The 14,399-nt window shown below is 43.3% G+C and overlaps 1 protein-coding gene across 6 annotated transcripts in view; it reads left to right on the top strand.

Annotated features, from left to right (window-relative positions):
- pou2f2b (POU class 2 homeobox 2b) overlaps positions 1 to 14,399 on the top strand; it is an 84,438-nt gene that overhangs the window by 26,480 nt on the left and 43,559 nt on the right. For 3 of the 6 annotated variants that reach the window (XM_077527727.1, XM_077527720.1, XM_077527726.1), the window contains exon 1: positions 1,582 to 2,596. The exons of 2 other annotated variants lie outside the window; for them this stretch is intronic. In XM_077527727.1, coding sequence (XP_077383853.1) covers positions 2,497 to 2,596 — 100 coding nt within the window. In that variant the 5' untranslated portion in view covers positions 1,582 to 2,496. Of the gene's footprint in view, positions 1 to 1,581; positions 2,597 to 14,399 lie in introns of those variants that run through there. One more of the 6 variants, XM_077527721.1, reaches the window with a different exon arrangement.

Here is a 14,399-nt window from a genome sequence, read left to right as displayed (position 1 = left end):
AAATCACCTAGGCTTTTTTAACAGATGTGCTGCTTTTAATATCGTGACATGACGATGACGATATATTGTGGCAGTTTTAATATCGCCAAATCACGATATTGCTGTTATCGTTACATTCCTAGTGAACATACATACAAATTATGGACTAGAATAAAGCGCAATTGCGCATCCAATGCAGTAGGTGGCACTCTCCAGATGTGGACGAGTCAATTGATTTTGAGCGTCCGTCATTCGACAATCGTCAACAGTGGGGACGCCCTTCCGTCATCGTCATTCCGTCTTTTCGTCGATTGCTCAGCAAAATTAGCGTCGGTCAGTGTTCCGTCAGTTGTCATTTGTCAATACGTCACCAAAATGGGACGCCCGTTTTCATTTATTGACAAATTGATGATGACATTGATGGACGAAAACATACTTCCGTCATTGCTAAATTTGTCAATTTTTCGGAGTTTCCCATCGATTGTCAACAAAATGGGCGACCACCATTAATGGATTGACGGACCTTCCTCTCAATATTGACGGAAAAACCATTTGGCTGTTCAGGCAATACCTAAATGCCACTAGGTGGCAGTGTCACTCTGCAAACGCTGATAGAGCGTCTTAAGTAGTTTTACTTTTTCGTAGTTGTGTTTAGCTTTCTTCTGCAGTCATTTTTATACATGAAGGGCGAAAACGTTACTCATACAAATAAAATTTTACAGTGGTGACGTAAATACAAGTCCGCGTTAAAAAAAAAAAAAAAAAAAAATCTGCCAGTTTTGTTTAAAACTCCATTAAGTCATTTAAAAAAACATTTATTTAATTTAGTCAAAAATGTATATATGTCAGGGTATTTACATGGAGCAGCTTTTTTTTTTTTAATTCAACAACAAAAAAAAAGCTATTAGAAATACATTATATATACATAATTATGGTGTAAATATTTATTGTTGTACATATACAATCTCTTTTGGTGATGCAAATTTTTGTATGCATTTTAACGACATAATAATGGATTTTTTTTTTTTTTTAAGCTATTCAGTTCCAATCTTTATGATCACATGATGCATTTTAGCAGTAATTTTGCAAACAGATCATGTGTGTAACCTCACGCAGGGTTGCCAAAACCTACGGCTTGCGGTCCATTTGCCTAACCTTCACCTAAATTCTCCAAACGCATAATAATAATAATAATGATATGATGTGAACGTTGCATCCTCTGACACAATGTGTCAAAGCCTTTCTGGAGGCTTATTAACAGCAGCAGCGATGAGATAAGTTAATTGCGTTGCATGCTGTGGGTTTTAGCCGGTCAGCATCATCATGGATTCCCTTATCGGGGCTGCACCCCACCTCCTTTTTTTTTTTCTTTCCCAAATGCAATGATCACGGCTGGCATCATTATAGCCTGTATTATTAAGAGTGGTAGAGTTGGGGTGGGGGGGCAAAAATCGATACCGGATACCTTTTGCAGCGCTAGTGAAAACGAGGGCGATGGAGGGGAGGAGGTGGGGATGGTGGGTGAGTGGAGGAGGGTGAAGGGGGGTGGGTGGGTTGGTGATGTGTGAGTAGTAGCGGCTCCCGAGCTGCCTCAATGTTGCAGGCAGCCTGGTGTGGCAGATCGCTACAATCGTGCAAGGGAGGCGGGTCGAGTGAGCTGGCTGCTGCAGACCGTGGGGGGGCTTCCCAAAAAGAGGAGGAAAAAAAAGAAAAAACAAAAAACAAATAAGACTTAAAAAAAAAAAAAGAGACACACACACAGGCGGATGGACGAAGTGTAAGTTGTTTTTTTCCCTCGGGCCGATCTCCCCGTTGTTTGCCGTTTGTTTATCTATCGATTGATTGCGTTTTAATTACAGGGGAAGAGGGGCGGAGATTCGGGAGCGAGCGCGCGGCTGTGTGTGTGCGTACGTGCGCGCTCTCGTGTGCGTGCGCGCATTTTTATTAACTAACCGGTGCGTTTCTCTATGTTGATATTGTTTTAAACAAGCTAGCTAAAACCGAATGTATTCGAAGCAACTGTACGCCAAATAAATAGCTCCAAACCAAATATAACCACACAATAAGTTTTTTTTAAGTGTAATTATTATCATCATCCTCTCGAATGCTGTTTTCGTGCCGTCTTTTGTCTTTATTGAAGCTAATAACCAAAGCTAACACTGTTAGCACGCTCGCGACTGTTTTCACGCCTTTTTGTAATATTAGCGTCAAGGTGTTCACCTCCAGGGGCCTCCATGTTGGCTTATTTAGTCCAAAAAAAGAGAGCACTCCTCCTCGTCGTCGTCTCGACCCAACTTTTCCTCTCGTCTCTCCGTCTGTGTCGCGTCGTAACAGGTTCTATGCACATTCACGCCGGGTTAAGTCAATAAAAGTGCCGAGGGGGGGCTTCATGTGTACGCACCAAGCGGCGAGCCGTCCACGCCGAACCGCCTCCCGAAGAAGCCGGACCGAGAGCGCCCCGGCTCCTCGCCGCTCAAACCCGAACCCAAAGAAAGAAGCCGAAGCCGGAGGAAGATCATGTTTGTCCCCTTGCCGGTGCCGTTCGTCTTTCAGAGAGCTGCCCCTGACCTCAGCGCCTGGCGTCTCAAGTCCCCCCTGGCTTTGCGCTCCAACTCCGGTAAGACGTCTTCACTTGTTCCCCCCCACTACCCTCCCCGCGGTTGTGACACCTCCGCCCCGCCTCGGTGACTCGGTCGCTTCCTTGCTGCTGATCCTTCCTCCTTCCTTCCTTCCCCGGGCGTCTCTTCCATTCGCCTATCCCGGAGAAGCGTGTCCGTCCTTTCCCTCTCCTCCACTGCCTCAGCCTCCGTGTCTCTCCCCGACTAGACTCTCGGCAGGCAGGGAATATTCATGCCAACTTATCGATCCTCGCGGAGATCGATTCCTCGGGCCGCTGGAAGCAAGCGAGGGGGAGATAGTAGAATGGGAGCTCGGAGGAGCAAGGGAGAAGGAGCAAATGTCTTCCTTCCCTCTTTTTATACGTTTATTGTAGCTTTTCAACTGGTGATTTCGTTCACGTTGTGTGCAAGGTGTGGGTGGACTTTTTTTTTTTTTTTGGCTTAATGGGTGATCGTTCTCGGTTCCCGCGGTGGTCCTCGGATGTTACGCCGAGGATGAGAGCCCTGGAGCGGCTGCAGTCAGGCGGCAGGTGGTGCTGGTAGTAGGCTGGAGCTCCATGAAAGCCTTGCATGGGAGGGGAGAAGTCACCGAGGATGTCCCTCTGTGTTAACCTGAACTGAATGCTTTAGTGCTTTTCGTTTACATTTTATTTATTTATTTATTTATTTTAGTATATATTAAGAGAATTCAACAGAAGTTTCTAAGTTTTCCATTATGATTGTGATAGGACGTTTGTCTATACGTGCCTTGTGATTGGCTGGCAACTAGTTTAGAGTGTAGTCCGCCTCCCCGCCCACAAAGTCACCTGGCGCCTCTAGCTCACCTGTGACCCTGAATGATGACGTTAGTTTTGTTCTTAAGAATTTTCATGGATCCGGTGGCTGCGTATGGCCCACACGCCGTAGGTTGCGCACCCTCTACAACAGCGTAAGCATTACAGGAGTCCTCAGTTTTACGGCAGTCCCCACATAAAACATTTCGAGGTTACAAAAGGGTGTTAGAGTACGTCATCATGCAGCACTCGAAGGCATGCGTGGTGACTGCCATACTAGCTGCTTTCCAGCTGATGGTTTTATATTTACGGCCTTGATGGGGTTTTCTTCGTAATGCAATGTTTACTGTAATTAAATGAGACGACGAACAACACAGATGTGTAATAATACGTGGTCACATGGCAGTAAGCATGCTTACTGTTTTTTTTTTTTTTTTGTATATTTGTGTCCCATAAGAGCATTTCATACAAATATTTTTTGTAGTTATGACAATTTGAGGTTCTGAACATTGTACAATGTAGTAGTTTGCGCAGCAGCATAAGATTGTTTTGTGATGTGGCACAAGATCAATTACCGTGATGTAACAAGAAAAGCTCAGTAACCGCTGTACTTTCTGTTTTTCCATTTGTTTTTGTTTTTTTTAATATTTATTGTGTTATGGGTCATGTTCAAATTATAGTGTAATTGAGATTTCAAGGATATGAAAGGCTAACAAAGAACTAGTTTGCGCAGTGGCGTAACAATATGTCAAGTGGCACAAGAAGGCCTGCTCATTTACCACCAAATTCAGTGTTTTTCTTTGGATTATTATACTTTTGTGGCATTGTAGCGTTTCTTATGTGAATATTTATTGTATTTCAGGCTTTTCTACTGCGTTAACATGCTCCCTGACCCTCGTGTACAGGTGTAACATACACTTTTTACAGTAGCGCAGTATCAGTAACGGTGAATAAATGCGAGCCGGAGAGGCTGGGCTCTTAAAGGGCCAGGCACCCCGTCAACCCGCCCCACGGCGTGACGGCTCACCTCATTTCCAAATCACTTCAAGCATATTTGATTCGGAGCGCACCGGGCATCGCCACCGTTCCTGCGCACACTCAGTCAGCAGTGCACGGCGTGTGACAGTGATGAGATAGGTGGGGTTGGGATGATGACGGTGGGGGCCATATCTCTAAGAGGAGAGGACTTGGGCGATGGAGACAGAATGAGGCGAAAGGAGCAAGAACCAGGGAAGGAGGAGGAGTTTTGGCGCTGAAAAATTGCGAATGTCAGAAGGAGATAAAAAAAAAAAAATGCGGGAGCAAGAGAGAGAGAGAGAGAGGAGCGGGTGAAAGTAAGAGCAGATGACAAGGTGAAAAACGAGGCGGGGATGGAAAACCCAGTTTGAGCTGGAGAGGTGAGAGGAAAGCGCCGGATGAGCCATTACGTTGCCACGGCCCGTGTTGGGCCCGGCATTGGAATAAGCAGGAAAAGTGATGGCATGTAGATGACGGGATAACCGTGATTCACTATGCTTTGCCAACGTACAAAAAGTGGCTCGGAATTGTCACTTCCAATTGGTAGAAAAACTGAGTTAAAGCGATACAAGACTCAACTCATTTTCCAGTATTGGATTAGGTATTGTGTACAAAGAATAAAAGTGCAAATATCTCTGGCATCTTATTCCCTGAATTTTCATTTAAACCGATTTAAGTATCAAAATACGAACATACCGTGGTGAACGCCACTATTCTGGTCACGATCACGTGACGACGCATTTCGTGTGTAAAACGAAAGCCGCCTTCGTTCGTTTCAACGGGAGTTTGCTGACATAATGGGCTAGGAAAAGAGCGTTTTCAAGACCAGAGACTGCGCCAATTCTGTTCGGAGTAAAATCATCATCACGTCCGGTTTCATGTCATTCCGTGTGGGGGTTGTCCACTCCTAATGTGGGCTAAAGTGTGCTTAGCATAGGACATGTAGCTTAGCCTAGCAGAGTAAAAGTCACCCGGTTGTTTACAGTCCACTTCGACTCACAGCCGGTATCCAAACATGACGATACAATATCACGACGTGAAGCTCACGATAAGATAATTATCACGATATTGTGGGGAGGTTGGTGACATTTAAAAAAGGTCAAAATATTAAAAAGAAAAAAAAAGTTCACTTAAAAAAAGCACAAAAATGTGCTTTTGCACATAACAACAATGCATATAAAACGACAATCTCTAATAAACAATATTGTTTCATCTGACCATTAGCATGGATTTTAAACATAGAAGTGCCAAAACATCCCTAATGAAAATTAAATTGCACTAAAAAACTAGCCACCAGAGAGTGCTAGAACTGTACAAATGGAAATCAACCAGACTTTTTTTTTTTTTAACAAATGTGTTGCTTTTAAATATCGTGAACATGACGACGATGATATTGCAGCAGTTTTAATATCGCAATATCACGATATTGCCCTTATCGTCGCATCGCTAGGACTCGTAAGCGGCCCTTTGGCCCGCCCCTAGCCGGGGCTCTTGACTCAAGCATCCACTCCACTGATTTCTTTCACTGGTAGTGGCTCCTTGACTCCTTTGACTCTGAACTCTGCCGGTTCAGAGGTCACACCAGAGAGCGCTTGACTCGGCCCCAGCAACGCCCCACTTGTGTTTTCGCCCTCTTTCATGTCAAAACGGGCCTCGAGCCTGGCGGGGGTCTCATGAAAGAGACGGACCGTCGTTATTACATCAAAACATGCATGTTGGGCTCTTTTCCACCTGGGCAGCTTTAACCGATCCAGCCTTTTGTTCCATTTTTAATGGCTTTGTGTCTACGCCGTCCGTATGCGTATGTCGAGTGCTTTGCGGAGCCATCAGCTTTAACCGATGTATGAAAGTTTAATGGGGACACGCCGGAGAAACAGCGGGTTTCCCCACACGGCGCGGGGGGATCGAGATGATGGCACGTCACAGACGTGTGATCACTTCATTTCAGCTATGCACCTTCTGTCACACATCATTAAGCACCATCTTCCGCCGTCCACTTTTCAATGGCCCCGTTCTGTACATACATGTTAACATTTATGGGTCATTCAGGGCTTGCTATTGAAAATGGGTCAACCGGCCCCAGAATCACCTTTTTTCATCCTTTAATGTGATCAAATTTTGATAACCATTCCTCAGCCACGTTAAACAGCTTAGGCTAAAAATATTCACAATATCGAGTCAACCGTTGGTTTAGGATTCATGGTTCCGATTGGCGCTTGTTTGTGGGAATTCATCAAAGTACAAGTCGACCTGAGACTTTTTCTTGTCAGTTGGTGAGACTGTTGGGGCTGATTTTGTATTTTTTTTTTTTTTTTAAATAAGGCATTACATAGTGATTTAGAGCGGCCACATTAGATGATGTACACAAAACAACTTAAATATAGCCATCGATCTGTTTAAGACACCTGTTTCTGATATTATCTCCTCCATTTTTTGTCTATCATCACATCTTGTAGAGCTGCCTGACTTATTAGAATTTCATGTTTTATGGTGAGTCATCAAACTTTACTGCCATGCTCCGTACACATGCAATAATAAATAAAAAATTCAGTTCATGTCCATCCGTCGTCCAAATTTGATAGCTTGACGTTGAGCAATATGTCACAGTACACAAAATAATATGCCATTTTATTTATTTTGTTAAATAGGGATTCAGGATATTTTCAACCGATACAATAAACCAATAATTTAGATTCGATAACTGAGAAGCCGATAATTGTTTTCAAAATAAACTTGACTACAAATATACTTTTGAGTCTAACATGTACAAATACATTGAAACATTGTGTAAATTTTACGCAATATTTCAATGTATGTAAAGTACAACAAAGCTGAATTTTATTGATATCGGCCACAACGTGGCATGACTATTAATATTGCCGGATTTCTTTATTATCTGATTTATCGGTATGAAATGAAATTGGTCGATAATTGCTGATAATTTTCGGTGGATTTCTCTATTATCTGATTTAGCTGTTTACGGCCAAATAGGTTGATAATTGCCAATAATTATTGGCCACCGATATTATTGTGTATCCCTATTTTTATTTTTAAATAATGGTTTTCGTGATGTTTGGATTATTCAGCCCGACAATGACGATATTTGGCAACCCTAAAGTTTCCTCTTCGAACCAGTGTGGCCTACTTCCTGTGTCTTTCCAGTCAGCTTTTTGTGAGATGAAAGTTGGGGGAATGTTGTTTTGTTTTGTGCATGGGAAAACGACTTGTATTTGGCCTGAGAAGAAACAGTTTAAAAAAGTCCAAAAAAAACATTTCAGCCACAGATGCTCGTAATATTGTTGTATTGTTGTTGCACTATTTTTTGTTTTTTGTCCTTACCTCCAGTCCAGCCCTCAGAGGACTTTGTAAAAAGCTTCCCTTCCCCACTTTTCGAATTCCATTTCCACGTACACATCCATTTCTCTGTGATGCATTGCATGCACTTTGAGTGTATTTGTGTACGAGCGATGATGGCCCGCGTGGCGAGCGAAGGAGCGTGCGCGCAGGCACGGATCGGCCCGTTGGAAAAAGGGGGGAGCGTGCGTGCGTGCGTGCGTGCGAGTCGCAGTGTTAACATGATTGCAAATGACAAAATGTCAACCTGGGTTTGTTAGCGACATAATGGGGAATCAATAGACGCGAGAAAGATGTCAATACTACATGCTTTATTGCATTAAGCTACCTCTCTCCTACTCCATAGACCCACCCGCCCCCTCTCGCCCTGGCTCACTCCCCGTCTCGCTCGCTGTCACAATACGATTCTCTCCCTGCTAGAATTAGATTGCCGAATATGACTACGGGAGCAGACTGATGGCGGAATGCTCCGGTGGCTAATGAGCTTTTGGTTCTGCTCTTTGCGTACATTACGATGGTATATAGATGCACTGCTTGAGGGCCCGACTTGCTGATGTAGACTTGCATCCGTCTTCCATTTTAAGCACGATATATATAATGCAGTTTTGTCGCGAGTTAGGAGTTTAAACTTTTTTTGATAACATTCACTTTGGTCAAAATTAGGGGTGGCTACATCACGATACGATGTGCGATACAAGGCTCACGATAACGATATATTGGTCAGGTAATAAATCCACGATGAAACTACTCAAGTTGTAAACTGATGTTTTTTCAATGAGAAAATAGTTTCTTTTTGTACCATCTTCTTCACAGTGAGTACTTTAGTGTATTTTCTTTTTTACACAAATACAAATGTCTTCTTAACAGACCACTTTCTGTGAACACATTTGTTTCATTTTATAAACTCTGACAATTTTTCATTCACTTCCAGCCATTTTCACTGAGGCAACCCCCTTCGCTCCCAGCTGGTTTACTGAATTTTGACTGATTTTGCAAGGTCCACAGAATATTCTGTTCTATTGCTATCAAAACATGGGGAAAAAACTATGTATCTGTTTCCCTTTTGCAGCAATTAGCATTAGAATATAGCTAAGTTTCATCATTATTCACAAACCTGTTGAAAACACTGGCAAAAAGAGCTTGTTGCAACATGGCCCTGACTGATCTCTTATACTCTGATGCTGCCTGCTGGCCTGTTTTTTTTTTTTTTTTTGTTGTTGTAATGACTACCATTGCTTTAAGTCACCTCTTCATGTCAGAAGCTGTATCAATAGTTTATTGATTTCTGGAGTCCTTCTTAAAAGAATACTGATTATCTTTTGTGTTTAATCAAAAATAAGACATTAAACAAACATCTGTTTTTGCTTTGGAAAACAATGACCGAACCGGTAACATAGTACAACAGTATCAATCCACTTTTTTTTTTTTTTTTTAAATCACTATACGAATACAAAGCACAAAATAAACTCCGCCCATTGCTTGAAAGTGTGTGACCTGCTGGCCATTCGCTTCTGTGTACATAGTACCAGTGAGTGAACATGTTTTTGAAATCCAGTTTAATGCTGTCTGCATTTACCTCTTTAACGGACGTGCACAGGTGCCCGCCCGATCACTAGCCAAAATGCCTGGAAGGGAATGTTTGCGCCGCCATGTGTGGCTAATGTAGTATTAATGCTAAAGAGGGTCCCACCGCTCATTAGCAGCAGCAGGCGTTATTGAGTTTCTCCAGACCACACGCGCGCACGCATCCACCACTAGCATATTAATAACCATTACCAAGCAGTGACCTTTAGCGCAAATACTTCGCTGGCAAAGAGAGACGCGCCGCATCTGAATTGTGCAAACTTCCCCCCCCCCCCCCCCGTCCCCCCCCCCCCCGCGGTTGCATTAGGACGAGAGCGAGCAATAATTTTGCTTAGCCGCGTCCAGTGAAATACAGCCCAGCATTAGTCCTAATCACAGGCCGGGTGAGCAGGCCACTTAATCAGACCTATCACCTGGAGAGCACACGCACAGGACCGCAAATGGACTCTATGTGTGTGTGTGTGTGTAGTTGCAGGCAGTTAATCAACACATCAGCAGGAATCAACACATTCAAAGCGCCGGGGCTCCATTGCGGCTATTGATTTATAGCTTTTCTTTCCGTCGTCGCCTCTCGCCTTCACTCGCACCCAGATGACGTATACGCGCGGAGAGCCGGAGCGTACTTGACCTCTGCGTTATATTGTGCGTATGCGTGAGTGCGTGTGTGTGGACGCCTAGTCGGCGGTGACCCGGCCTGATCAGGACCTTGAGTGGACTTCGCCACACGCTAGCAATCACAGGTTGGAGAAAACAGGTTGTGAGCGCCTGCTGGTTATTGACCACACGCTTAGTTGATTTTGCTGACACCGCAGGGGCGCTTTGTTTGGTGGGTAGCATGATTACGATATAGCACATTTTTACGCTACTTTGATGGGCGAAAGCCAAGGATGTGGTGCAGAACAGTGTTAATTTTGACAAAAAAAATAATAATTAAATAGATACTTATTTAACCATTTTTGGCACCCAAACAATATTTTTCCTATAATAAACTTGATATTTTCATTATTTTTCATGTACAATTAGTACCTTTAAAAACACAGTTTGCAGCTTGTTGTTGACTGAAAATGATATCACAAGGGCTCAGGGAACCAATCACAGCTCAGCTTGTGAATGTCACATGACCAAACCTAGAAAACAAGTGAGCTGTGTTTGGTTACCTGAGCCCTTGTGATGTCATTTTCAGTAGACAGTAAGTTGCAAAATGTGTTTTTAAAGGAGCTAATTGTATGTGAAAAATAATGAAAGTATCAAATTAATTACAGACAAAATATTCGTTTTATTGCTATAATGGGTAAATAAGTGAACTATTCCTGTAAGTTTTAGTTAGTCTTTTGACTAAAATTGAAGTTTTAAGTCATAATATAAACGAGAAAACAATTACAATATTAAAACTTCCAAGAAAATCAATAAAAAGACATGAAACTTATGATGTTGACTATGTGAATGAGCCAACCAGGTAACTAAAATCTTCGTCAACTCTTGCAGCATTCTGTGTTCACCAAGTACAAATTTCGGTCAGTATTCAGGTTCAAGTTTTATCTTTAACTGGCCCGTTGTAGTCAAATCTACTTCAGCAGGATCCACATTCTCCCTGTCGGAGGAACTTCATTCGTTTCTTCGTAACAAAAGCTGAAGGTCCCGAACGGTCGGTTTGCCGACAATGCGCTCATAAATGTGCCAACAATCAGTTTTACAGGCCTCATGTCTTTTTTTTTTTTTTTTCTTTTTCTTTTTTTGGTTGTTGATTGCTGCAGGCTGTCACCTCTGGCCCCTCGCTCATGTGCAAGTACATTTAGCTAATAAAAAACACCAATAAAACCCGGACGTTTGATTGGGTGTCTCCCCTTAGCCCGGCAGAGCGGGCGGCTAAATCAAGGGTCCTTCTACGGCAACCCCCCCCCGCAAGCCGCCCCATTTCATTTAGCTGATAAGATTTATGGTAATGAAGGCGTCCTATTAACCTCTGGGTTTCCACTTGCTGTCCTTCACGGTGAGGCTGGATGAGAGTCGCGCTCGGTGATCGTAGCGAAGGCAGCTAACGTTTCCTCTCTCGAGACACGCACACACAAATAAGAGGCAAAAGCAGCTCAGGCCTTTTGAGAGGGTTTGAATACACGTTTAATCTCCCTCCACTCGTCATTCTCCTGTTTCTTTATCCCCTCTATCCTTTCCTGCTCTCCGTCCTCCTTTTCGGCAGGAGGCCTCTGTTCTGAAATTAATCTGCTGTACTCGACCACCTTCTTGCCCGCTAATTCTCTTGTTCGGTCTCTCTCACGTCCGGGTGTCCTTTTGTTGGCTGTTGCTGCCCTTTGCTTAGAAGAAGCACAACTTGAGCGGGGTACACACCGAAACGTTTTGAAGATCTTAACGGCGTATGATAATCAAATGTGTTTGCGTTTGTCTTGTAGTTGTGTACCCACTTGGAGCTCAAAATCAAAAGACACGATTTGAAAAAGTACCTGGGTTGACGTGAGGTAAAGCAGATTGTAAGAAAATAAAAAGAAGCTATGTTAGCCTTTAGTTTACCGTTATCATTTATTTACATGGCAATTGATTGTTTTGAGAACTTTGTAAAAATGTTAATGGTGGCGTTTTACTTTAAATGCTAGGAAAAAAAATGGAACACGTGAGTTTTCAGTCTTGGCATTCAGAAGTACGTCCCACTGAACAATACTGGCAGAATGCAGTTGTTGGTCGGTTGTGTGTCGTTAGATATGACTAATGTAAAATTTCAGATAAGCGTCTGGTTTTACGTACAGTATAAAATAAGTGACGGTCTTATACGATCTGTGAAAGTGGAAAATTGTTGGTTTGACAGTCGTCACACAGACAAACGGTGGAATAATTCCGTCTTTTACTGGCGGTATGAAAGTCGTGAGAGAGAGTTTTGTCCGTTAGTACCAAACTGCCTGTTGGCAATGTCGTTCCAATCAACAAAGCAATTACAATTTTGTTGTTGTTGTTGTTATTTGTAAGAAATTTCATGTTGTCTGGAAGAAATAGAGCGCTTGCCTTCCGCATCGCTGCAGTCGTTCCGCACCGCAACTGGTGTGAATTGACACGTAGACTTGAATGCGTTCTATCCGTGCAGCGTCCGTACGGCCACTGTACGGAAAACGCACCGTGTTTGTTCCGCAGCCAGTGTGAATTGGGCGTAACTTAGAAAAAGAATCATACTCAGTTACTGCCATACTTAGTTTTTTATTTGTTTTGTATTCATGGCCTACAAGTGTTTTTCCATGCAAATATATTTCTCGCACTAATAACTTTACTACTTAGTAAGTGTCGATTGGGTTGCACTTAGCTACCATAGAAATGGAATTTGACTGCATAGTTGCGTAGTAATGTTTTTTGTTTGTTTTTTTCCTCCGCTGTGAAGTGTTTTTCTTTCACCGTTTCAGCCACCTCAACGCCAAGGTCCACCTATCTAAACCATATTGACACTATAGGGTTAGATGTATGTATAAAAAAATAGGGAGGGATGTTGTGTGGGCGTACATCTCTCCCGCTTCTGTACAAGCGTTGCACCCCTCTGTCCCTTTGTGTGCTTGTAAAGAGGGACAAGAGGAGGCGGCCCAGTCGGTGGGGGCCCGTCAAAGGAATGACTAAGTGACCTCCCCCCCCCCCACTTTTGACGCTCCCATGTTCTGTCCATTTCACCGTGGCCCCTCCCCTGCCTCCTCCTCTTCCTCCCGCTTTCATCCTATTTCGTTGCCCCCTTTTTTCAGCGCGCTTAAGTCGCCGCGGCTGTTGGCCTTGCATGTCCTGTCCTCTCCCTCCCTCCCTCTGTAGCCTCGCGTCCTCCACAGTGGCCGTCTGCTTGCCAAAGTGTCTGTAAGACGCATTAAGGCCCATAAAAGCCTAGTTTGCGGTGGCACCAGTCAGAGGTAGTGTACAAAAGTGACTTTAAATGAGCCGGTGATTACCCCGGAACATGAGAGAGAGACGAGCAAGTGGCCAGGAGAGTGTGAGACAAGGCCACAGCAGCTTCTTGCGCCAGTCTCTTAAAAGAAAAATGGAAGAGAAAACTAATATTTGTTTGTCTCTCTCTCCCTAAGAGCTAAAAAGCCGACCTGAGTGCAGGCGTGGTGACACAAAGTTGCAAACCCAAATTTCCTCTGGTGCCCACCCACCTCCCCTCACTGTCACCCCTCCGCCTAATTGGCCACATGCTGCCTTGAGTGACAAGTGTAATCATCAGTCAAATTATAAAGGGGGGAGGAAAAGGGGGAACAGCAGAAGGTAGTATTTGGGGGGGTAAAAGGAAGTGCTTTGATCAAACATAAAGATGGAGGGGTGGGAGTCCAAACAGACAGAGCTACATGGAAACCTGCTGTTCACACACCTGCTGCTTCGCAGAGCAGCAACATTAGCAGCACGTCAGCGAGCAGCCGCATTCACTGCTAATGGCACAAAGTGTATTGATTGCCTTTCTCATGTAAATGGCATTGAACTTGGCCTTGGAGCTTTTTCACTGCGGCTCCACAATGCCAACGAGCACAAGCATGGGAACAAAATATCATATGATGATGCGTCTCATCACTTTAACCAAACGGAAATTTACTGCATGGAGTTCTTGGAATTGCGAAAATTAGGCAAGCTTTAAATGGCACAGGTAAAGCACCTTTTGATACGTCAGTTGCGGGGTGTGAGTAGCAACTCGCCTCATGTTACTGTGATATTTGACAACAATGCAAAATTAATATCGCGACTCAGTGACTCAGATGCATGATGATAGTTCTGTAACATGAACCCAAAATACAGCACATTTTTGACAGAGTTGTGACTCCAAATGCTGAATAGTTTTTTAGTTTTGTTTTGTTTTATTTATTTTTTGTCACCATTCACACACATTCACAATAAGAAATTCATTCATTCATGGGTATGTCAGTTTGTCACAGAACAACAACGAAATAGAGTTAAAACAAAAAACAATAAATTTTTGCAGACCGAATGATTGAATCAACAGGGATGGGTTACCCAATGCATATTTTTTTTTTTTTTTTTTTTTTTTTTTTGACTGCAAAAGTTATCATCGGCCAAAAAATGAAACCTCCAATCTGATGAAAATTGT

The sequence above is a fragment of the Festucalex cinctus genome, chromosome 7 (assembly GCF_051991245.1).
Source record: "Festucalex cinctus isolate MCC-2025b chromosome 7, RoL_Fcin_1.0, whole genome shotgun sequence".
NCBI lineage: Eukaryota > Metazoa > Chordata > Actinopteri > Syngnathiformes > Syngnathidae > Festucalex > Festucalex cinctus.
The sequence above is the reverse complement of the archived record's forward strand: the minus strand, read 5'-3'. Positions and strand labels throughout refer to the sequence as shown.